The sequence below is a fragment of the Vombatus ursinus genome, unplaced genomic scaffold (assembly GCF_900497805.2).
Source record: "Vombatus ursinus unplaced genomic scaffold, bare-nosed wombat genome assembly UNPS02014798.1, whole genome shotgun sequence".
NCBI classification, from domain to species: domain Eukaryota; kingdom Metazoa; phylum Chordata; class Mammalia; order Diprotodontia; family Vombatidae; genus Vombatus; species Vombatus ursinus.
Window position 1 is genome coordinate 23,181,133 of NW_020954576.1, and position 26,210 is coordinate 23,207,342.

The 26,210-nt window shown below is 34.0% G+C and overlaps 2 protein-coding genes across 4 annotated transcripts in view; both read right to left on the reverse strand.

Moving 5' to 3' along the window:
* LOC114050116 (kinesin-like protein KIF28P) overlaps window positions 1-3,087 on the reverse strand; it is a 59,108-nt gene extending 56,021 nt beyond the window's left edge. Inside the window, 1 exon segment of the mRNA XM_027871690.1 lies at window positions 3,043-3,087. Coding sequence (XP_027727491.1) covers window positions 3,043-3,087 — 45 coding nt within the window.
* A 974-nt stretch (window positions 3,088-4,061) lies between these two features.
* Window positions 4,062-26,210, reverse strand: part of LOC114049668 (protein ELYS-like) — a 127,625-nt gene continuing 105,476 nt past the window's right edge. For all 3 annotated transcript variants that reach the window (XM_027870977.1, XM_027870978.1, XM_027870979.1), the window contains exons 30-36: window positions 25,112-25,235; window positions 20,575-20,678; window positions 18,904-19,115; window positions 15,219-17,013; window positions 12,173-12,306; window positions 11,799-11,890; window positions 4,062-4,403 (exon numbers count right to left, since the gene is read on the reverse strand). In XM_027870977.1, coding sequence (XP_027726778.1) covers window positions 4,211-4,403; window positions 11,799-11,890; window positions 12,173-12,306; window positions 15,219-17,013; window positions 18,904-19,115; window positions 20,575-20,678; window positions 25,112-25,235 — 2,654 coding nt within the window. In that variant the 3' untranslated portion in view covers window positions 4,062-4,210. The remainder of the gene's footprint in view (window positions 4,404-11,798; window positions 11,891-12,172; window positions 12,307-15,218; window positions 17,014-18,903; window positions 19,116-20,574; window positions 20,679-25,111; window positions 25,236-26,210) is intronic.

The window sequence follows — 26,210 nt, forward strand, 5'->3', positions numbered from 1 at the left end:
GTATCTTCTCAGATCCGTCACATTTTGGGTAGCATAACTATAAATCAGACGTTTATTGAAAACGTTAAATAGTATAACAGGGTCAAACATAAATATTAATTGCTGAGTTACACAGCGCTTTAAGGTTTAAAAAGTGCTTTAACACTGCATAGATTATTTATGTATGTATGTATAAAATTGTCCCCCCATCTTACAGATGAGGAAACAACTTCAAAGACTGTGACTTCCTCATGTTGACTCAATGCCTTCTCCCTCTTCCCCCTTCTCTAAATATTTTTTGATAGGCACAAGAAGTTGTTTAGGAGCTGGATGGAGTGAAATTATATTGTGTAGGCAAACTACACAAGGTTTTGCTTTACCATAGCCTATAATTCTCTTAATCAGTTTTAACCACAATTTTTTTTTTTTAACGTAAGAAAATAGTCCTTTGTTAAGAATGGCAGCTATTCTTATCTGATACAGTAACTCAGATCCCACTGGGCTCTGACTGGTGAGCTTTCACCCTTTCTTGTTCAGTTTCAAGCCTGCCACTTTTCTGGTCATCAAGGTCAATGCCACCTATTAGAGCTTTCTTCTCCGTAAAATGGAAGGGCCCACCCCTGTGGCCTTGGGCTCCAGTTGAGGAGCTTTTACCTCTTGTCTCATCCTCAGGCCCATGACCCTAGTTCCTAGACTTCTTCCTACTATTCTGATTAAGAGAATCACTAGGTACAAAGGAGCTTGTACCGTTTGACTGCCTAACCAATTTAACTTCAACCCACCTTTCTCCTAATCAACTTCCTTCTTGTACTTGTCAAAAAATAGGGAAGAGGGAGGGAGAAGCCACTGAGGCAGAATACTAAATGTCTTAACATTTGTTGTCAGACCCATCCACTCCATTTACCTGAGATTTATTACAACCCAGGATTACCTTCAATTACAAGAGCTTTTCAGTGCCACTTTTTTGAGTGTGGAGGGGGTAAATTACTCTTCAATTAGCAAAAGCAAAGATGATAATCATCAACCTGTGATTTGATACTGTACTTACCCAGATTCTTAAAATAACAATCATTTAAGGCAGGGACTATCTTTTGCCTCTTTTTGTATCCTCAGTGCTTAGCAGTGCTTAGAACATAGTAGGTACTTAATAAATGTTTACTGATTAATAATAAAAGCTGACTAAAGAATTTTAAGGTTTGTAAAGGAGATGGAATGATATAGAGCTGGCCTCATTTAAGACAAACAAGTTTCAAATCTTGTCTCTGATACATACTGGCTGTGTGCTGCTTGACAAATCACAGCCTCTCAATGCTGTAGGCAACTTCATATAATCTGTGTAAATGAGATAATAGAGGAAGGTTTCTCACCCAAGACCTACCTGCGAAGATGACATCACTAATTCAAACAGATAAAAAGAGGTTTTCAAAACACTTTACATAACGTGGCAGGTATAGTGGACAATTCACTAGACTTGGGAGTAAAGAAGATAATCTAGGTTTGAATTCTGCCCCAAACACCCTTCTGACCTTGTGCACGGTCACCCAATGTCTCTGTGCCTCAGTTTCCTTTCCCCACAAAATATGTACATTAGCACTTGGTCCACAGGACTGTCCTGAGGATCAAATGAAATAAATATGAGGTGCTTTGCAGATTTTCGCATTACATAAATATGAATTATTACCATCTTAACATTTGATTTTCGTTAACAATCCAATGCAATGGGCTATCATCACCATTCTACTGATGAAGAAAGAGGCTGATAGACCAAGGGCCTTAATCAAAGTCACACAGACATTAATTGCTTGAGGGAGGCTCCAAGTGCAGGTCTTCCAGATTCTAAGTCCAGCGCATTTAATAGTTAGCAAAATGAGTCATAGAGGAATTTAACTAGGTAATTTCTTGGTTGAGCTCTTTATAACTATGGTTCAGCTTTGTTTGACCTCTCTAGGGTTAACCTTTTCCTAGATTTTTTTTTCTTAAAATGTTGTTACATTTCCCAATACATATTTTTCCACATCTCAGAGGGGCTCTCTTATGACAAAGGGGGAGAGAGGGAAGCACAGTTCAAACACATGCACATATGCCAGAAATGACTACAACAATGTAAAAACAACAGAAACTGATGTGAAATTATGACCATTCTTAACTCCAAAAAATGATATCCTTTCTTCTCGTAATCAGTTCAAAGGTTCCTTACAATAGTATGTCACAGTGACAAGGTATTATATAATTACTGAGAAAACTGACATTACTAAAACCAGTAAAACAAAATGTAGTTTTATGAAAAAAGCTGTAACAACTTTTACTTTCAAAGTACTTACTAATACATTTTACTCAAATAAGTGTTCTAGCCCCAAGTTGGAAATGTGGCATGCGGCAAATTCTCAAATCAAATCAACATTTTCTAAGGACAGTCTTTTAATAAAAAATTTTTTGCAAGGCATGTTAAGTTTTTATGATTTACTAAAAGAGCATAAAATTGGTTAATTTGATTGTGTATGATCCACTTCTGGACTAAAAAAACAAAACCATGGAAAGAAAAATTTTCATCCCACAATTTTGTTTTAGAAATCCTACTTTAACATATTGGAAAGAGTGTCTTCAGATATTTCTTTATATCCAAAAAATTAACTTGACAGACTGACATTAGATTACTTTCTACTGCGTTACTTTTTCTAGTGAATATACTTGTGTTTAAATAAATTACAGAATCACAAAAGAGGAACGGTAGAAGGGACCTCAATGGTCATCTGGTTCAACTCATACCAGAAAGTAAATCCCCATCATGATTCCTGATAAACGGTCATTCAGCCTCTTCCTGAAGACTTCCAAGGTTAAGGAATCCACCTTCCCTGAAGTAGCCCAATTTATTTTTCAACAATTCTAATTGTTAGCAAGTTTTATCTGACATTAAGGCTAAAAGATGCTTCTGGAAGAAGCTACTCAGATAATGTGTATAAACAAGTCTAAGTCATCCAAAAAAACTGCTTAAAGGGAAGGCTGATCCCTGCTACTATTAAGTCAAAATCAGCATGAAACTTTTGATGGGCACAAAGTACTTACCTGATTGAAAGGCCGAACTCGAACTGCAACTTTTACGCTGTCCATGCTTGCCATTTCAATTATCTTTTTATGGTATTTGGGAGAAAAACAGTTAAGAAAAGCACTCCTAACTTACAATAAGCCAACCAGGTATTGAGATATCTGCCAACCTTCTAAATGATTAATTTTTAATGGAGTCATTATAAACTATCAATTATGGGCTATAAATTATTTATAGGCAATCTTCTATAACTCTAGTTTATTCATGAATTCTGGATCACCACCAATTAAGCTTTGCTCAGATACATTCCAGAGACAAAAGGGTTTTGTTTTTTTAAGTACTGCATTACCTGTACTCTCTCAGTGAACTGAGTTAACATTTTCTAGGCTTTTCTACTGTGTCCATCAGCACCATTCTATTGCTCCTGAACAAAGGGCTAAAAATACTATGTCTCTGTAGCTCTGCAAGAATATAGACGATATAAGCTCCTTAAGTGCAAGGACAGTGAAACGAGTATTTGCATTTCTTAAAATACTTAGCACAATGCTAGACATAAAGTATAATGTTCAATGAACTGCAATTGTAAAGTGGGGGAAAATTATTTCAAACCTCCTCCCCTACCCTTTCCCATGTGTTTTTGTGGAAATGCTAGTGACCAATGAACTAGCCAGTTTAATAAGGATAACCCGGCCCTGAATGATTTAAGCATTTGAAAATGCAAAGTCTAAGTATGTTAAATTAGATATGCCACTGTATATGGTAACTACTGTATTACTTAGGGATTTGAGTATGTTTTTAAGAGAAATTTAAATTCATAAATTAATGAGTTGTAAAAAAAAAATGAGTATTATCTACAAAATTATACCAGTAATACACATTCATCTTCTTTCAAAAATTTGACAACATATTGTTAAGTATACAGTTTATTTAACATTCCAATAATAAGCTGTATTTACATATTATATAAATGTATGAAGTCTTAATATAAAATAGAAAAAACTGTATGTGACTGAAGGAATCACACTCCATATGGAGTTACTTTACTTATTGAAGACCATTTATTTATGAAAATTTACAATAATTTATATAAATTATTCTTTTCCAAATTAGATGATTTTTAATAATCCACACAATTCTGATGACTTTACAAACTGGGGTGGGGTGTACATTAAAAACTTGAAAAAAAAATTACAGCATCTTCCTGCGTAAAACTTGCTTTGGAAAGGAAGACAGTTTCCTTTTGCTCCTTCCAAGAGTTTTTTCTGTTGTTTCTGTAGTTCTTCTTGGTTTGCTCTTAGGTGCATCAACTGGAGTTGCTAAGGGAGAAATCAGCTTGATTTCCACAGGGGGAGGTGACCAAGAACTTTCTTTTTCTGTGGTTCTGGGAAGAGGAAGAAGAGAAAAATGTATTAAGGTGAAATAGGTGAAATATCTTATCAAATAGAATTGTCGTGTGGGAAAAAAAAAAGAAATTCTGGAATTTTAACATAACTGATCACTACTGAATTTACCTTTTGTTTCCTTAATTTTTATTAATTAATACTATCATACAAGCAAAGACTTGGTCAATACCTTTCTGATTCTGCAATCTGTAAGCAATTAGCAGCACTAGTACAGAACTAAGAGGGCTTTCTTAGAACAGGCGTAACAAATGTCCAATGGGAGCAAAATTTCTGCTCAATTACTTTGTACGTTCTATTTTATTTACAAATATCTACATGCCATTGAAATATTTCTCACATGTATAAATATACATATTAGAAATACGGAGATAACAAAATAAACATCTTAGAAATGGCACTAACGAAGAAGGGAAAATCTGTTAGAGGCTCCATAGGCATCAATATGGAGATTTGATATGACGAGATGGCAAGCTGTACACATGCTCTTGAAGCATGATACAGGGATATGACAAGAAGGCAGGTAGGTGGCATAGTGGGTACTAGAGTAGGAGTCAAAAAAACCTAAGTTCAATTCCTATCTCAGATACTAGCTGTATGATCCTGGGTTAGTCATTTAACTACTCTCTGCCTGTTTCCTCATTTGTAATTTGGGGATCATAATGGTACCTATTCTCAGGACTGTTGTGAGGATCAAATGAAATAGCATATAAAGTGCTTTGCAAACCTTTAAGTAGTAATATAAATGCCAGGTATTTATTATTAGAAAGCCTACTGAAATGCTTTAAAAATGCAGTCATTACATACATAGAAACAGAAGACACTGATCAAAGAAACCTAAAAAAAAAAAAAAAGAACCAGAATTTTATGACATAAGTGTTCTTATAGCTTTTTCCATCTAAAGGGTGTGTTTTTTTGGGGGGGGGGAAATGAAAATTGAACAGTTCACTTTGTTGATGGCATAGATTTTTAAATGGATGTTTGTAACCATGCTTTTAAGATTAATGAGGGGTTCCCATGTAGGGATTAAAAACAGCATAAAAACATGCATAAACATAGAACAGCATAAAAGAATGTGACATTCGACTAGAATCATGCTAAAAGGATTAAGAAGGCTCAATAGATAATGAAAGAAATAAGAAAAATACTTAGACAAAACTTTAAAACCCACTACTATGAAGTAGAGTCTAAATAATGATGAATAACATTATATGATGAATAACAGATGAATATGGAAATAGGGTCAGGAAGAACACTTTATGGCCATAGATCTTTACACAAGAGATGTGTAGTTTGAAGTGAATTTGGGATTCCAACAGAATGGTAACACCACTTGCCATTCATCTTTGAAAATCCAGCCTAGGGATGTAACCATCTTAACAATATTGAAACTCTGCAGGATTCTAATGAACTCTGTCTTCATACAACTTAAATAATAATCTGAAATCCTCAATTACTGTATGAAGTGCCAATCCCTTCCTCCTTCTACCTCTTACTAGGATTTTAATCCCTTATTAATCAACCTTACTAATCTTGGTCCAGGCTGTTTCAATGTGTCTGGAATGCCAATTTGTTGTAAATACATTTTCCTTTCACCCTGATCTCTTTTACTTGCTCTCCTATGTCTTGCAACACAAACTTGTGCTCCCCCTAAGAAAATTACATTGTTGGCAAATCATCAATATTTTTGTCAGCTTCATTGGTGACTCTAATCTCTCATGTTTGTAATTTTGGTGTTATCTTTTACTTTTCCTTGTCATATCTAAATAATTATTGTGACCTTTTCCGGTCACAGTAAGACTCCTTTTCAGGCATTTCATTTTAAAAATATTTGTTTTTAAAACTTGTCATTATTTTTGTCTATTATATCATAAACTGTTACTTTCTCTCATAATAATGCAAAGTAGGAAAGCAAAACTAACTAATGTAGTAAAGGTTATGTCTATGTGACCAACCATGTTCTGAATCTGACCTTAGGATTCTTATTTCAAGTTCAGTTGCCTTTTGGTGTTGTTTTAATTTACACTATCACAGCCATTGTGTATATTGTGCTCCTGGTTCTGCTTACTTTGTCTGGATCAATTCATACAAACATTCTCAAGTTTCTCTAAATTCCACATTTGCCATGTCTCACATTAAATTTCATATTCATTAAGTTTTTTCTCAACAATTTCTCAATTGATGTGTGCTCAACATTGTTTCCAATTTTTCTGCTAACACAGAAAGTGCTGCAATGCATTTCTTGATGATGAAATAAGACTATGCTTTTTGTTTCTGACTTCTTTAGGGGTATATCTCCAGTAGACTGATTGCTGGGTCAAAACGTACAAGAGACTCACTGAATGAATTCACAAATCCACTAATAATCCGCTAATAAGCAAAGCTAATATTCCACAGCCCATCAGCAATGATTATGTTCAGTTAGTCATCTTTGCCAATTTGATGGGTGTGAAATGAAACCTTGAGAACGATTTTAATTTGCATTTTCATTATTAGTGACTTTGAATATTTATAAAAATTATGGAGAGTCTGCAAATTCCCTCCCCCTCATTACTTCCTTGCCCAGGCTTGAAAACCTTTCATCTTATTCTGTACCTCTAGAATACCACTTCTCTTGCAAATGTAAGGAAGCATCATTCATTATCAGCCTTCTGGAGTCATGATTGGTCATTACTGATCAGAGTTGAAGTCTTTCAAAGTTTTCATTTATAATGTTGTAGTTACAGAAATTGTTCTTCAGGTTCTGCTAACTCCGTCCTGCATCAGTTCATACCAGTTCTCCCAGGTTTCTGTGAATATATCTCTTTTATTATTTCTTAGAATATTACTGTGCCATACTATATAAAACATATTTATATACTCCCAAATTGATGGGCTCCTACTTTTTTCCAAATCCTTTCAACAACAAAAAAATTTCAGTTCAAGGGCGGCTGGGTAGCACAATGTCAGGCCTGGAGTCAGGAAGATCTGAGTTTAAATCTGATGTCAGACACTTACTAGCTGTGTGACCTTGAGCAAGTCACTTAGCCCTGTTTGCCTCAGTTTCCTCAATTGTAAAATGAACTGAAGAAGGAAATGGCAAACTACTCCAGTATCTTTGCCAAGAAAACCCCAAATGGGTCATAAAGAGTCAGACATGATTAAAAAATGACTGAATAACTCCCAAATTGATGGGCTCCTACTTTTTTCCAAATCCTTTCAGCTAACAAAAAAATACTACCTACTATAAATATTTTGTGCATTTTTTTTTCTCCTTGTTTTGATCTTTTGGGTCTACTAGTTGTATTGAGGGCCAAAGGGTATGGACAGCTTAGCGACTTTTACTCGGAACCCCTTATATCTCCACCAGTGAAGTAATAGTTGTCTGTCCCTCCCACAGTAACACTAACATGTGTCACTTTCCTTATCTTTATCAATCTGTGTGATTTTAAATTTCATTCCTATCATTAGTCATTTGGAGTATTTGTTCACATGACTTTTGATAGCTCAGAATGGCTATCAAAATAGCCATTTGAATAGAGAATGGCTCATTTTAATATATTTTAATCAATTCTCTATATATTTGGAATAGGGACAGAAATGATAGCAATGAGACCTGTGTTTTCACTGGTATAGGGAATTCCTCGATGAGGAAACTAGACCAGGGTCATACAGCTGGTATTTTTCCAGGAAGGACTAGAATCCAGGCATTCTTGACTTTGAGACTGACTTTACATCCACTATGCCATACTACCTCACAGTAGCCATTATACTGGCATGGTAAAACCACGAACAATGAATATTTTTCTAATTAGTAAATCAGAATAGTTATATTTACATAATTTCTGTGTTATGATAGCTGGACTCCTAGATAGCTTACAGATTCCACAGCTATTTTGAAATGATTCTCTCTCTATTTCTTATGTTGGGTTTTATTGATAATATACAAAAAACCTGATAATTTGTCAGTTTTTTATCTTTCTTTTTACTTATTATTTGGTTCTTAATTTCATTTGAATTTCTAACATTCTTAAAGTAAACCACATCATCTACAAAAAGTATTGTTTATGCTTATTCCCTTAATTTCTTTTTCTTGTCTTAATTGCTGTAGCTAGTAATTTTAGAAGTATATCAAATAATAGTTGTTCTAAAAGACATCCTTACTTTGGCCCCTCACCTTAAACCTGAAAAGCCTTTAGTGATTCCTGTCATCATAGTTAATGTTAACTTTTAGTTTTTGATAGATACTATTTACTATATTAATGAACAGTCAGTACATGTTTCTGATTGAATATGAATGATTAAGATTTTTAAATATAAAGGATTATATTTAGTCAAGAAAATTTTCTGTATCTACTGATTTTTATTATTTTTGTTATGTGGGGAGGGTCTAGGATAGCTTTTGTAATATAGAACCAACAATCCTGCATTCCTGAAATAAATACAAATGGGTCATTATATTAATCTGTTTAACGTAATAGTCTTTTTGCTGGTACTTCGCTCAATTTATTTATATCACTATTCACTGAAGATAGTAATCTGTATTTTCTTTCTTTGTTTTCTTCTTCTGTATCAAGATACTTGCCTCACAGGAAATTATTAGGATGTTTTATGTCCCCAGTTTTGCAAACAACTTCGAAATATTAGAATAGATTTTTTTCTTTGAATACAGAATTTATTTATAAATCAACTTGGTCCTGTTCCCTGCCCCTCCTTTTCCCTTCCCTTTTTAGGAGGTTTTTTAATAGTTTACTCAATTTTTAATATTGGATTTTTTCAGAATCTTTATTTTTTGTGTCCAGTTAAGATTTTATTTCAAGCTTTTCCATTTTTTTTTAAAGCCACATGTCCAATTTATTCTCTTTCTCTTGGTGATGAAAACATTTACAGATTTTTTTTCCAATGATTTTTTGGGTAACATCTCTAAAGTTTTATGTCGTTTCACTGTCATTTTCTTTGCCAAAATTATGTATTGTTTCTGAGATCTGTTCTTTAAACCATGTTTTTTAAGATTAGTTTCCATTTAAGTTTGAATCCTTTATTCAAAGGGCCTTTTTTGATTATAATATTTAGTGCAGTGTGGTCAGTAAAGAATGGTTAACATTTCTGATTTTCTGCATTTATTTATTTATTGTGGCTAGGCAATGGGGTTAAGTGACTTGCCCAGGGTCGCATAGCTAGTAAGTGTTATGTGTCTGAGGCTGAATTTGAACTCAGGTCCTCCTGAATTCAGGGCTGGTGCTCTATTCACTGCACCACCTACCTGCCCCTATTTTTTTTTTTTTTCACATTTTCTGCATTTTTTTTTTTGAGGATTTTATAACCTACCAAATACACAATTTTATAAAGGCACCAATTCAGGAGTTGAGAAATGTGTGTGTATTCCTCTCTATTCTCATTCAGTAATCACTACAGAGCTATTCTATGTAATATTTCTAGAATTCTATTGAGATACTTCTTACTTTGTAAGATCTGACACTATCTAAAATTCTTCGTCAGTGGTTGATTTTTTTCTTTAAATACCTGGATGTTATGCCATTTGGTGAACGTGTGTGTGTGTGTGTGTGTGTGTAGATATCTGTATCTATACATGTATATATCTCTATATATCTAAAGATATATATATAGATAAGTACATCTATACACACATATTAAGTATTGATATTATTTCATTATCTCTGGTATTTTCACTGTGATGTAATTCCCCTGCTTTTCTCTTCTCAAAGCAGTTAATTTTGTCTTGCCTGAGATCATGTTTGCTATAACGTCCTTTTCTGTATTTACCTGAAGCACGAATTCTGCTCCAGGCCCCTCATTTTAAATCTATGTGAATCTGTTTCAAGTGGATTTCTTATTAACAATTCACTGTGGATTCTGCTTTCTAATTCATTCTGCTGCCCTTTTGTTTCATAGATTAATCAATTCTATTTACATTCATAGTTATGATGTTAACTGTGTATTTCCCTCCATCATATTCTCTTATACTCTCCCCCAAATCCTTCACTTTCAAAAGTAGATAAAGAGAAAGAAGTTGATTTACATTAGCTCTTTATAATTGAAATCGTCTGTTCCTATTGCCCTCCCCAACCTCTTCTTTTATCACAGCCCGAGACGCTGATCTCCAATTCTTCAACTACCTCTTTTTGAAATTTTCCTTTTTAATTCACTGAACAAAGTTGATATTTGCTTACGACTACTTTTTCTCTGAATCTACCTTCACTACTAAATACTTTCTTCCTGTACCTATCCATTTTCTTGATGAGTTTCATGTATTTTTACACTACATAATGTACATATGTTTTCAACTGTCCCTTGTATGACTCAGAAAATAGTTAAGTTTTTTGAGAGCCCTACTACTGCCTATCCGTTCCTCCATTTTTGGATGTTATTAACTCTAATTATGTGAATTGTAGGCTAGTCCCTCTCCTTTCTCATTTTTCCTAGTGAATTTTTTAAAAATTCTCTTCTGTTTTCTCCCTCTATGACATTTGAAAACAGTGGAACTTTGAAGGGACATTTATTTCTTTTTATCCCATTTAGAATGCAAAGCTTTTAACCAGTATTTAAGGTGCTTCCAAATGCTCAAAAACTGTTATCCTGTGTTTTGCATTTCAAAAGTTCAAGCTGTAAAAGTCATACAGGATAAAGGAGACATGGCTCAATAATAGTTCATGTGTAAAAAAAAAAAAAAAAAGAAAAATTAGGCTGAAAGTTCAATGTCAGTTAGTGATAAGCTTATTAAATAAGCTAATGTCTTAGAATATGTACTATATGCACAGTGCCCAAAACAAAATAAGTGCTGCTATACTTTTCTTGGATTATACAATTTCTGGAATGCTTTGCTCTGTGGAGATAAAATTTTAAGAGACATTAAAAATTATAGCAAGAAAACCAGAATAGTGAAGTCTCAAAACTATGTTATATGAAGATCAGATGAGGATTTTTTTTAGCTTGGAAAAATCTAAGATTCATGGCCAGGGGATGGACATGATAGCTAACTTTCTCACCTTCTGCACTATTAGCAATATGCTAATAATATGTTATATAATAATAATAATGATGATGATAATATGCCTTTTTAAATTAATCAAGCCATCAACAAATAAAGCACTTGCTATGCACTAGGCACTGATAGGTTCTGGAGACTCAAAGATAAAAATGAAAGAGTTGCTTGTTCACCTAAAACAGCAGAATTAGCATCGAGCTGTTATTTTACACACTTTAGAGTACATAACTATGACATAATAAAAGATTGCTTTCAGGAATTCATGTAAGTAAAGTTTATCAATGACAAAAAATTCTCAGAGTTCCCCAAAACTAATTAACAAGTTTCAGTTCTTATTCCAGTCTAATTTTGAATGAAAATAGATGTTATACTGTTGAAAAGTTTTCCATACTTGCTTGCTTTTGTTTTTGTTGTCCTGATTCGTTTTGCTTTTCGCTTTTCCGTAGTTTCTACTGATTTTGGGTCATTTTCAACTGGCAATTCCTTTGGATTAAAAAAACAAAAAACCATTTTAAGTACATTAAATACAATGTGAAAACTGACAAAGAAACCAATAGAGAATTACTTCTAATATCATCACATTCACAGCTGTTAGTAACTGCCAGGATATTTGGCACAAAGAGGCAGAATTGTCAAATAAAAACTGAGGCAGTTTTATGTTTTTAATATACATGTGACTGCTACTTAAACTGACATTAGAGACATGCCTCAAGGGAAAAAAAGGGTACTCTGAGAGATTAAAACCAACAACAACATAATTCTTACCAGTTCTTTTACAATCCGTGAAAGTTCAGATGCCTGTTTTCGTGTGGTCCTCAAAGTAGGGGGTGAGAAGACAAACTGAGAGGACAAATCTGAAACAAGGCCCTTCAACTGTACAGTGGTTTCTATTTTTTGAGCTTAAAAAAAAAATCACAAATACATAATTAAATTTAAGTGCCAAAATCTATGAATAGAAAAATAAAGTTCAGAGCAAATGGTATATATGTTATAAAGCTGCAAAAGCATTTCCATCTGTACCTGAAGGTAGCATTTATCCAAAAGTGTATTACATTTTTAATCATTGTAATAAAATGTGCTGGCCAGAGGTGAGCAGCATTAGGAATAATTCCAAGAGGCAATGTGATACAGTGGAGAGAAAACTGGATATGGAGTCAGAGAACCAGGGTTTAAAAACCCCAGTTATACTACTAATTATTACCTGTATGACCTGAGACAAGTCCCCTGAGCTTTCTGGTCCTCAGTCACTTTATCTGTAAAAAAGACGGTTGGACTAAAGGATTTCCAAGGACCCTTTCTCTAAATCTGTAAGATCCTTTCCCAAAGTCAATTCGACTTAACCCAGACGACTGGGATCAAATGTACTGACATACCATCTTACTCGTCCATGTATTATTATCTGATTCATGCCTTCTTGGGGATAAAACTAAATCAGTGTTTTAGCATAAAGTTAAAAACTTTTATAGCTCATTCTGGACTCCACATTGTAATTCAGTTAAATGATAAGCAGAAATGATAATGATATCAACAAAGGGGCTAAGTAAGCAAAGATATGAACGTGTCTCAAAGAAGCTAAAATCAAGGTTTATCATGGAGAAATCAAAATGGAATAACTGAGAACCAGATCTCTTTTGTAACTATATAGACATTGTTATTGTAGAATCTGATCTGTAGCCTTTTCCTTTCTATTCATGAAAGGGATCTCCGAGATTAATACAGAAGGATGTTAATTTATAAACCTGTGAAAGAAAATTCTTAAATATACATTGAGATCATTTTGCGAATCCTGAGAGGTGATTTTTATATATTTAAGTTTTGACCTCCCCCTGCCCCACAAATTTATTTTACTTCCAAAATACTAAGATCCTTAAAAAAGCACTAATAAAATGACAAAGCCAGGACTTGGCCAAATTTTCTTACTTTTACTAATCTAGTACTCATGACAATTAAAACTGGACATTTATTAAAATTGACAAACAAAACTTATATGCCATAACAGATGCTTTTATATAACAAAATTAATGTTTTAAGCATGTAAATAAATAGAAGTCTTGATTTTACATAAAGCTCTTAGATTTACTTCTTTCTTCTAAGGTTCTCTGTGTAACAACTCCTCTCCCTATTATTTTAAGTTAACTCAAAAGAGGTACTTAACTTTAGAAATCACAAAAAGATGAGATTCCCCCTGGAATAAATGTTACTACTTTTTTCTTTTCCCATTAGAAATTAGCTTCACATCTGTGCCAAATTTGATTAAATACCTTTAACATTTGTTATCTCTTGAATCTGGCTTTGCCTTAACTAGAAACTCATTAACCAATGGATAACTTATCTGAATTTAGTTTACTGACTCCGAATAATAATGGAAATTTTATAATAATTACCTTGGTAATTCAGAATGCATATAAAAACACTAGATAGTTGATATCATTTTTATTTATTAAACATCTCCTAATCAGAAGCAACTATACTTTTTATCATACTTTAGGAAGAACAAATTTGACTAATTACCTAAAAGCTCTCTTCAGTATCCAGAATGGAACATAACTCTGATATTCTTACAGTTATAAGAGAATTTACATTGTATCTATGTGGGGCCACAGTATCAAACAATCTGCTTGAAACTTTTTTTTGACCCTCTCATTTGATTTACAAGGTAGCAAACCCAAAATTTTTAAAGGGCAATTTAATGGGAGATTTTTTTAAATACAAATATATTAACATATTACGTGCATATGTAGTATGTGCATGACAGAACTTAAGATACTGTCTTCATATTTGAAGAGTTAGACTAGTCCTGAGTAATGTTCCTTAACTCACTGATCATGTATGTGCTTTTTACCTTACTATGAATTAAATTTATTACTAGCTAAGGGATTAGTTACATAACCATAACTTGAGTTTGAATAGCAAACTTATGCCACTTTAATTACATACAGAAGGTTAATCTGCTTTAAAATGAGTCTCCTTAACAGAACTGGCAATGTTACAACAATCAATAACTTCCAGATACCAGTTGGTCACAAAGCAAAAGAGACTGTTTTTGAAAGAAAAAAAATCATTTTAAGATGGTAAAACTACCTTTCAAATTTTTAGTTAGAGGATAGGAAGGGTAGAGGGAAACTTTTTTAAGCCTAGAAAAGAACACTCTTGGGTACTGTCACTGGACAGGTTGAAAGTAGTTTTAAGACTGGTGTTTTTGGGGAAAAAGCTAATTATACAACTTATTTAGAAAGTGAAGGAAGTGATGAACAAAGCTCATAACCCACTTGAGACAAGGGAGAGGAAAAACAGAATAAATGAGATGAGGGCCAATGTGATTTATTCAAGATAAAAATAAGCGATGAAGCAGGTAGTTCAAGAAATAATAGAATTAGTAATTAAAAATTAACAACACATTGGTTATAATCAAAACTATTTGATGAAAAAAACAATTACTTTTGGCTTATGAAGAGCCAAAAAAAAGGGGAGAAAGAAGCAACTAAAAAAAAAATCAAACTCCTTAGTAAAGAAATTTACAGAAATGCTACCCAGAATATATTATTTGGGAATACTACATAGAAAAACCCAGCAATTTGGAGAAAAAAAAAAGTAAAAAACCAATCCTCAATCAGTACTGCTTGACTGAGAAATAAACCACAAGAACTAAAAGTACATGAAACCAATTTAAAGAAAACAGAAGTATGTTCATTCTTAAATGATACATTTTAGTCTTCATACAGTTAGGTCTTAAAACAATCCCATGAAAGCCTATTTTAAGTTTTAGACTCTGAATGGAATTTATTTTGGTCTGAAATAAAAAAAAGTATACCTCTTGTCTTCCTTGTAACTTTTGAAACAGGTGAAGAAAACAAAAAAGAGTCAGTCTGGGGGTCAGAAAAGTTAGGAAAAATTATAGTCTTGTTGGATCTAGTCCTTGTATTACGAGAAGAATTGGTCAAACCATTATCAGCATGCAGTAATTCCTTGCTTTTGGAGTCCTTGAGAGTAATTTCTTCATCGGTGCTTCCTTCTGATACGGAAGAAAGTTTATTTTTTCTCCTTTGATTTTCAGTCACTTTTGTCAACTTCCTCTTAGAGCTCAAGGTTGTAGTCAGTCCTTCATCTGGTGATAAAGGGTTGTTTCCTAAAGTTAAGTTTCCAAGGTTATTACCACCAGTTTTACCTGGAGTGATTCTTGTAGATCTTCTTGGGGTAAGAGGAGTTTGTTTCTTCTCAGTACTAACTTCTTGAATTTCTTTATCTTTTGATGGATTTACTCTTCTTGGTCTGCCACGTTTCTTAGGTGTAGCCGGTGTCTTAAATTCTGTTTCAAAAGTCAGTTCAGATAAATCAAGCTGAGAATGTTCTGTAGATACTGAGGTGTTATTCACTCTCCTTCTACTTCTCCCACTCTGTCGGATAGGGTGCTTCTCTTCACTAGATGCACTATCTTGATTAGGACCAGCATTTCCAGAGAGTTCCATATTAGTGCTTCTCAATTTCCTTCTACTTCTGCCAGGGCTGGCTGCTAATTTAATGTTCTGGTCATTTAATAATTCACTACTTTCTGGCTCCTCTACAGATTTTTGTGTTCTTCTCAAAGTTCTTCTTGTAGCAGAAAGCTTAACATCTTTACTATGGGGAGTTTCATTGGATGATTCAGAAAGTTGAGACGATTTCATCCTCAATTCTCTCCGTGAAGTTGCGGAGTCTTGTAATTCCTGTTCTATAGCAATTTTTAATGTATCCAGATTAACATTTTTTTTCCTTCTTCTTCTAGGAGTAATAGAATCCTGGGATACTTTCTGAGAGGCTGCTTCAATTTCAGCAAAGACACTTTCAGATATCTCAGATTTTTCTTTTGTTTTCCTGGTGCTTCTCTTTATAGCAGAAAGCTCTAGTACTTCAGGTGCTGGAATGTCTGAGGACTTCTCCTCAAGTGTTGATCTGGTCTTTAGATTTTTGATGCTTTGTCCTCTTGTTCGTGTTCTGGAAGGTATCATGTCACTGCCCTGACTATCATTTAAATCTACTAGACTTGTTTCCTTCTCTGCCTTGGTGGAACGCATGACCTTCTGAGTTATTAAAGGCATAGTTTCAAGGATAGTTTGTTCTACTGTGTCTGAAGCAAATTCTTTATTCCTTGTGTCTTTAATGACATCTAGTAAATTTTCGGCAATAGCGACTTTAATTGGTTCTGGAACATATGGTAATGTCTCCACAACATTCTGCAACTCTGGATCATTTATTCTGACAGGTGCCAAACCTTTAAGATGTTCATCTTTACCACGGTCATCACTGTAATCTTTCTCCTTCTCAGCTGCAGTATTAGCTGTTTTAGCTGATACATCAGATGAGGCACAATCTCCTGTTTCAACTTCTCCTTCTTCACCTTCCAATATCAAGGTAAAGTTGCTCTGAGCCACAAAAAGCTCTCCATCTACTTCAGCCATGTCACATTCAACAGAGTCTTTGCTATCAGGTAAGCCACAAGTGAACTGTTGCTCAATGGTATCAAAGTTGCACTGAAGTTTTAGAGTTCTTGAAGGATATAACTCATTTAATGAAAGTGTCCCAGTCTCTTCTCCTGATGCCAAGGCTTCAACTCTTTCATGTTCAATCACCTAAAATATATTAAAATATAAAATCTATTAAGAAACATCTCCATAAATGAATTTATTTCAAAGACTTAACAAGGGTTTTGCAGTCAGTTTTACCCTAACTTTTCAATCATAAACTACATAATGAGAATATATACAACACATAGATATACTTATAAAACACATAATCATTATTTTAAAATATGGGATTTTGCACTTTTCAGTCAAAATAGCTAAACAGGAAATGTTTTGTTTCAGCAATCAGCCATATCTGGATTTGAGGCACAAAGGCCAGGTTGTCTCCTTTAGAAAAACGGCTTTACATTCTAAAGTTTTGTAACAATAATAGTTGTGAGGAGAATAAAGAGCACTTAAAGGTATTATTCTATTTGAAGGAGTAGGAGGTAGAGGGTGGAGGAAGAGAACCTTGGGGGAAACAAAGTACTTCATTTCATTCATTTATGCAACATTTAATTAAGCCCATACAAAGTACTATGCTAGGTGTTGGGAAAAATACAAATAGTAAATAAGACATAGTCCCTGCCTTCATGGAGCTCACAGTCTAGTACACATATACATACTCAAGGGACTACAACATATAATATGAGCATAAGGGGGCCAAAGTACTATGTGAGGTCTCAGCGGGGAAACGAGAAAATATTATTTCTAAATAACCCCCAGATGACTTAACAACTATCCATACTTTTCTAAATAGAATGATCCCCATAAGGTTGAAGAAGAGTTCACCTACATAAGCTCCCTTGGGCTAGCCTCAATCCTCTTCCCTTTGGCTGGGACTGCATAAACCATGAAATTCCTAAGGCTTTCAAGATGAATACCTCTCTTGTAAGGGACTGGTGGAAGAAGGAATGGTCCTTGCATTTACCTTTTGGTAAGGGAAGGGGAAAAAAAGGAGGAAGTAGAAACAACAGAGATCTCCTGACCAAGTAGGCAGAACATTATTACCCACCACTGAGAACACAGCCAGTTTCCCATTTCCCAAACATTCAGTTAGATTAAGAGAATGGCAATTCTTAGAAATAAAATTTCTCTCCCATTCATGCCATCACCACAATTTCATTAGCATTTCAACTTGAAGGAATGGGGATTCAGATATTTATCTTTTTGCTAAGGAGTAAAATGTGGCTAGTGACATGAATGTGGCTAGTCAGGGTATGATGAAAGTGAATTGACAAGTCATTAAAAAAAAGCTTTAAAACATTATAAATGCGTTATGTATTTGTTTTTTCAGAACAAAAAACAAAAGATTTTCATATGAAATGCTTTATACTGGCATGTCATCAATGTTACTACTGCCCACTGACAAAAGGATGGCTTGGCAGGATTCCAAAAACTAAAAATCACAAACAAGTTTCTAAATTAAAAATCATAACAAACAAACAAAAAAAACCCTGAAAAACTTGTGAGTGTAAATAAGTTCAATTATGTCTGGCTGAATGTTACTTAATTCTCTAATAGAATAAAAAATGCAGTTTTAAAAAAAAATAACTTTCATTAGCCTAATTACTTCTAAACTTATCTCAATTAAATGACTAGTCAAAGAACAATTCATTCTGAATTCCTTACCCTTCTCTTTTGAGTAGCCATTATCTGTTTAAGATTATGTCTAAAAATCTTCAAATATTACTTGGGTAGCAAGAAACTACTTCAAAGATGCTGATTTTGTTATTAGATAGCCTCTTAATTTTCATAAAATTAGAGGCTTAAGGAAATGGTGGTACAATTTTTCAGATCAGTATATATTACTTAAAAGGCTTACACAGTATAAAAACAGAAAATACACTATACTCCATCATTATGGCATATAATAATTATCGAAACTAAGATGGAAAAAATGGACAGATCCAACTGACCTCATATAGATAGTTCAAAATGTGGGAAACATTTTCTTACATTAATTTCTTGAGATTCAGAACTGTCAGAAACTGATGATTTTTCTTCTGGTAAATTAGCATTTTCTTCTGGTGCATCAACCTCTATTTCACAATCTTCATTTAAATCTAAGGCTATTTCTTGTTTAAGTCTATTTTCAGAGATATCGGTTGTAGGAGTCTCAGAAGTAACAGGCACAGAACTTTCACTGACATGCAGGATACTCATCACAGCTGAAAGACAGTGATAACCATTAATTGTCTGATCTGATGAATTTGAAACTGGGGAAAGCAAGTAGAAGGAAACAAATTATACTCCGCTTAAACCCTGTTCTGATTGACTGGTTCGCAACTTATTTTTAAAACTTTGCTGGTTCTCAACTTGTTTTTAAACTATTACATAATACTCAAGAGCAAGCTAGTACTATGAATTATATAACGATAAAATACCTATCAACCTATTTTCTATTACTGACAAGACTGGAATATCTTACAATTGTTTTAATTGCCCACATTTCATTTCTACCTAAAGAAAACATGTAAGCTGAAACATATTCTGCATTTTTTTTCAACTACCACTTTTGATTAAAACACAATACGTTTCCTTCTTGATTCAAATAATGTCATGACTTGGGAACTCAAATTCCTGTCCCTTAATCAGTCTGACAGTTCATTCAACAGGTCACTTTTGGCAAGTGGATATCCTGATTTAAACAGTATAATATCACACAAGGTTCACTGGGGAACCTCTGGCCTCAAGGCTACATGTGGCCCTCTAGGTCCTCAAGTGCCGCCCTTTGACTAAATCCAAACTTCACAGAACAATTCCCCTTAATAGAAGGATTTTTCTGTAAAACTTGGACTTAGTCAAAAAGCCACACCCAAAGACCTTGAAGGCCACATGTGACCTTAAAGTCACAGGTTCTCCACTCCTGTCCTAGATAGCTTTTTGGTGTTTTTGGCCAAAAAGAAAACTGGCTGATTTTCTTATGGAAGAGACCATCCAACTAGAAATATTAAGAAAAAATATAGTCTTTTGTCCCATGTTTATGTAAACATTAGTGGTACCTTATCACTCATCTCCATTACCTCTTTTTCTTACTCTTAATTTCTTTCTTCTCCAAACTTCTGCTACCAACAGGCACTGCAGATCTTAGTCCTGCTACTGGCACTCAGTGCTAAACAGCTTGCTAAATGCCTGTCCTAAAGTTACATTTCAACACTCTCATAACTCTACATGGATAAAGTCAGTTTCCCCTATTTTTTTTTTAAATCTGTACAGCCATAAATCACTAGGCAAACAAAGAATGGAATACCTGTCATTTGGGATCAGCAGGCCAGGTAGCTTTTCCAGCTGTGAATTAATGAGCTGGTCAGCTCCTTTCTGTACCTAATATGGCAACAATGCCTACAGTTACCATGCCAAAACATTGTCCACCAAATGCTATGGCTAATACTGTGAAAGCAAAAGAAATGACCCACCACACCTTTAGCAACAGTGCTAGATTCTTCTCATTCGTCATCGTGCAACTAAAGAGAGAATGGATGGAAAGGGAGAAAATAGAAATAATATAGCACAGGTACCATTGTTTCCCACTCTCCTTTGCTCATTCCCCATTCCAAAGAAAATAAAATCTGTGTTTCCAGACAATACTAGAATGCATCTGACTCTAAACTTTTAGAGTATACATACGTTCATTATTTGCTCCTGTTATTCCAAATGTGGTGGTACATATTTCATCAGATAACTGCTTTTCATCCAAAAGTGGCAACTTGGGCTCGTGGGTGAAGATTTCCCTTTTGAAACAGAATCATAGTTCTACTGTGTTAAAATGTACGATATATCACATGTGTTTATGGATTTATATTGCTTTTGCTGATTGTATATTATGTTTATGATAAAAAAAAAATCATAGCATGGTGGAGGGGCTGAAAGAAAGTTTAAGAGATCAAGAGCTTCATTTTACAAATAAAGAAAATGTGAATGCAAAAGATAAAAATCTAAATTTCAATTAATGTTACATAAATTGCAAGGAGAATATATACCTTTCTACAACATTTTCACTTACTCTTGTTTTCTTTCACTTCACTATATGCTTACCGATTACAGTTACATCAGGAGTTGTTCCTGTATTTTCAAATAAAACAACATATCCAATAGGTCTAGAGTAATAAAAAAGTAGTAATATTTTAAAATATCATTACTCAACATCCTAAAAAGTTGATGTACATTAAGGTTCTAATTTAAACTATATGTTATATATTCAGTTTATCCTAGAAATCCACAGCCAATTTCCAAAGAGATTCAACAAGTGTTTGCTAAACACCTTGCAGAAGGCACTATGGGAGTGGAGAAGAGGGTTAGTATACAGTCCTCGTTGATAAATAACAGTGGACAAGGTTTTGGATTGGTAGTCATGAGGGCCTAGAAGCAGAATTCAGCTCTATAAATACCTGTGTGAATTCTAAAATGAAAGCTTGATAACTTAATCCTAAATCTATGATCCTCTGAACATAGTGAGAGATAAAACGTAACACAGCAGAAAGATCAGTAGTGGTCTTAGAGCGATAAGAGTTGAATTTCAGTTCCAGTTCCAACACTTAACAACCCTGGACAAGTCACTGAACCTCAGTACCTTCATGACTTCAGTAAAATGGAGATAATACTAGCACTATACTTGCCCTGCAGAGTTGTTTTAAGGCTCAAATGAGAGAATATATTTAAAATAGCTTATAACCATAAAGCATTGTATAATCTGGCATATTATGAAGAATGTTGCTCTGACCAATATCATCTTACCTCATCATTATGCTATAATATTTACTGATCAAAAAAATTCATTCATTTAAAAATAAATAATACCCATTTTTATATCATTACATTTAGAATATTGTTCCTATGAAACTAATTATTCCCTACAACACTGTTTTGCCTCATGAGGTCTTTTTTTTTAGGATGCAATTAATGAAATAAGGAAAAGTATTGATGGCTACTGAGGCAATGTCATATACAGATAGAAACAATGAAACAGATTATTAGAAGTAAAAAAAAAATACATAAAATAAATACTATAGAAGTATCTAGATGGGATTCCAGATTAGAAAAGAAGGCTCTATTTCTGGGACAAACAGGAATGAAGTGTGGATAGATCTAGAGGACATTGTAGGTAGAGAGAATACTATTACCAAAGACTAAAAGAAATAGGAATAAGTATGATGGTTCACAGGACAAAGATGTTGCCTGACCATGTTAGAGTGGAAGGTTTTCCTTGGGAAATGGTGGGAGATAAGGATGTATAGTATTTGAGGGGCTGAGAGTTGTGAATATTAATCTGAGAAGTCTAGAGAGGAGAGGGACATAATAAACATAGTATTTTAAAAAGAGTAATATGAGGAGCAGTTACGTGGTGCAGTGGACAGAGCTCTGGCCTTGGAGTCAGGAGGACCTGAGTTCAAATCCAGTCTCAGACACATGACACTTACTAGCTGTGTGTGACCACGGGTAAGTCACTTAACCCTGACTGCCTCAAAAAAAAAAAAAAAAAAAGGAAAAAGAAAAGAGTAATATGGTGTCACTATAGGGGATGGATTTGAATTACATGAAAGGCTATCACAAGGAGGTTACTATAATAACCAAGATGACAAAAGACAGATTTGGTTGGGAGCAGAGATCCTTTGATGATCATAGATTAAGAGCTGAAAAAGGACATCAAAAGCCAACCAGTCCAAGCCTCTTAAAGATGAGGAAATTTAGGCCCAGGGAGGTGTACTGATTTGCCCACAATCAAACTGTAAGGCAGAGGTGGAATTTGAATAGCAAGTTCTCTGATTCTAATCCACTTCTGTTTCCACTAGAAATATCCCTTCTGCCCTGCCTCCTCTGCTCCTTAACTAGGGTGAGCTTAGGCAATGCAAGCTAATTTTGGAATTAGTCTCAGTAAGCCTGGATATGGGGCAGCTAAGTGGCACAGTGTATAGAGTGCTGAGCCTGAAGTCAGAAGACTCATCCTTTCTGAGTTCAAATTTGGCCTTAAGACACTTACTAGCTGTGCAACCTTGGGCAAGTCACTTAACCCTGTTTGCCTCAGTTTAGGAAATGGCAAACCACTCTAGTATCTTTGCCACAAAAAACTCAAATGGGGTCACGAAGAATATTACATGACTGAAACTACTGATAACAAAGCTTGGATAGAGTGATAATGCTACAATCAGCAATACCTGGGGGTTTAAATCATGTCTCTGACTTAGTAGGTGTGTTATCCTGAACAAATCAGTTAGCTGTGTCTCAAGGAAATATGGAACATATTTTCTAAGTCATAAACTAATTGCTGATCTGCCTAGGAAGAATGAGTTCCCATACCCTTCACCATCTGTCATCACAGAGCCTTCATTATTTATATATTAAGATCTGAATCTACTGGATAAAGGAAATTCCCACAGATATTTCCTGTGTTTAGTGCATAAGCAAAGAAAATGAGGAAATCATATAATGAATTTTAAAGTGATATATAAACGATTTGGATATAGGCTATTTAGAACTATCTGCATCAACTATTCCTTGTCCTTAGCACAGATAATTGAATCATAGTTCTTTACAATAACAAAGTTTCATCAAATATAAAAATCTTTAACAAAAATGATCTATATTTGTTCCTACTGTCACAGATAGCTATGAAAACAGCTTTTTATTAGCTAATTATGCTTCACAAATAGTTGTGATGTCATAATTTTAAAAATCCAAAAGATTTTAAACTTATAATGAAGCACTCAATTCAATACACAATAAAAACAAATTCCAGTACCGAACAATAAAGACAATTTTGATAATCTTGTGCTGTTAACCGTAATGTACATTTTTGATCTTGAAGTAACAGCTTAGGTCCCACCTCTTCCACAAAGCCTTCCCCAGCTACTTCGTTCATACTGATCTGTCTTCTGTGAACTCCTGAAGCACACAATTGAGCACATGATTATAGATAAGATGTAACTATTTTGTAATGACAATGATTTTCATGTGTGCCTTGGGGAATCAGTATTACTCCTTTAGTGTTTCAGGGAATATTGTTTTACCTTCCTGTGTTTACTGAAAATCTACTGAATCATGCACTGCTCCTCCCCCCAACCCCTGCTCCCAATAATGCTAAAAGAATGTAAATTCTATATGTTTTGTTCCCTGAGGGATTATGGGGAGCGAGAACAGAGGATCAAGTCAGCTCCAGGAAGAGGCAACAATATATGAACTCTTAACATACCAGCCCAAATCAAAAACAAAAAACTTCCCCATACAACCTATCAATTAGAGAATGAAGTTAATAGGTTCTTCTTTAGAGATGGATACACCTATATTTATTCACACCTTAGGTCATCCACTCTAATCAGAGAATCTGTTCAACACTGAGTTGAGACAGTGAAAGAATTTTAATTGGAAAGAACATGGGGGTAATTTTGGGACCTTAGACCACAGAAGGGTTACTGGGAATCAGAGATACAAAAGTGTATGAAATAAAAGAAAAGGCAATAGGTATATAGGAAGAATAGACAGATCTAGGCACCACCCACTTGTTTCCAAAGGAAAATAAAGTCACATTTTTCTCTCTGGCCATCCCTATCTTCTCTCTTTCCAATTATATCAACCTCTAAAAACTGAAGTACAAGGACTTCTGCATAACATAATTCTGGTATGATATAGGACACATTAAAAACGTTCATTTTAAATACCAATTCGGTTCATCAGGTTGGTCATCTTTGTACTGTACCATGTACTATACACCATGCTATAAAGGGAGCCATATGAACTTTAGGAACAAAATCAAATGATAACAGTGTCCAGTCTGGGGATGAATATTAGCAGTAATAGTAGAGCTAGATCTTGTACATGTAGTACAAATCTGATCATGGCTTCTATACTAGTATACTATTTGGTCCTATCAGTCACTATTTGAATCTACCTTCTATCCTACATTATACGTGGGCAGTACTGAATCAGAGTCCTTCTCAGTGTCAGAGGATATATAAGAAATGAAGAGACTAAAAATTATGGACTCTTTTGGGAAGAAAGCTTTTTTCCCAACTAAGTAATTATATCAATTCTCATCATTAAGAGAAAACTTACTATTATCAAAATGAAAACTTCAAAAATCTAAATAAAGTGTAATAGAACCAAAAAATATCTCTTTAAATTTTTCAGTGGCTTGTTTTTGAAGATTTTTATTTTCCTCCAAAAAACTTACCTTTCATGGTCTGATAAGGCACAGGGTGAAGGTTCAGAAACTTGAACGGAGCTTGGGTGATTTAATTCTGAAATTCCAGATATTGAAACTGAGGCCATTTTGTTTTCATCCTCTTTCAAAACATCTGTAAGTTACAAATGGCTAAGAGTTACCAATCTCCCCCAAATTATTTATACTAAAAGTTTTAAAAGTTTAAATCTTATTTTCTTTTGGAAGACAATAAGATATAGTCACACAGCTATGAAGATTAGAAATTAGGAAGCTTTGGTTATAGTCCTACTTCTGATACTAGAAAGCTGAAACTTTGGGCAAATCATTTAATCTTTTTTACTTCAGTTTCCTCATTTGTGAGATGAGCCAATTAATAAGCTACAGGATAGGAAAGATCCTTTTCCAGCAATAACTTTCTGTGATTTTATTAAATCGAAAAAGAAAATAATTTTATTATCTTATTATAAGAATACCTCACATTATCTCAGTTGTCTGACATCATCTTCTAGACAATGAAAACCACCTAAATTTAAGAGTCCTTTTTCTTTTAACAAAAGGATAATCTTTCTAAAATATTATATTTTACTGCCTAATTTAAAAAATAAAATGAACACTAATTTTAACCTTTCCAATGATTTGCTATAATCAGAACTATAATAAGGTATGGAGGACTGACCCTTCAAATTAAATAGCCTTTTCCTTTTCATTGTTTTTCTGTCTTTTCCTCTGAGTAATAAAACAAAGTTGTTATTTCTTGTTGTTTCCAACAGCTCCTTCTTCATTTCTACTTTGCAGCTTTTAATCTACTTGTGAGGCTAAAAAGTCACATAATCAGGCTTGTTAGTACTGTGAGATCTAATAAATACCATGTCGTATTATATGCAAGGTACTGTGGTTATAGCTATGACCAAATTGCAAATTTTGCTCAAATTCTTTAGAAAATGAAAGATTTTTTAAAAAAGTCCCCAAATTCATGAATATTTTTATATTTGTGACTGATAATGCTTTCTTTAGAACTTTAATGAGCAGGCACTTCATGATTCTATATCATGTAGAGAAGTCAAAAGATTAAAATTCTATTCTACAAGTTAAGTAATCAATATTAAGC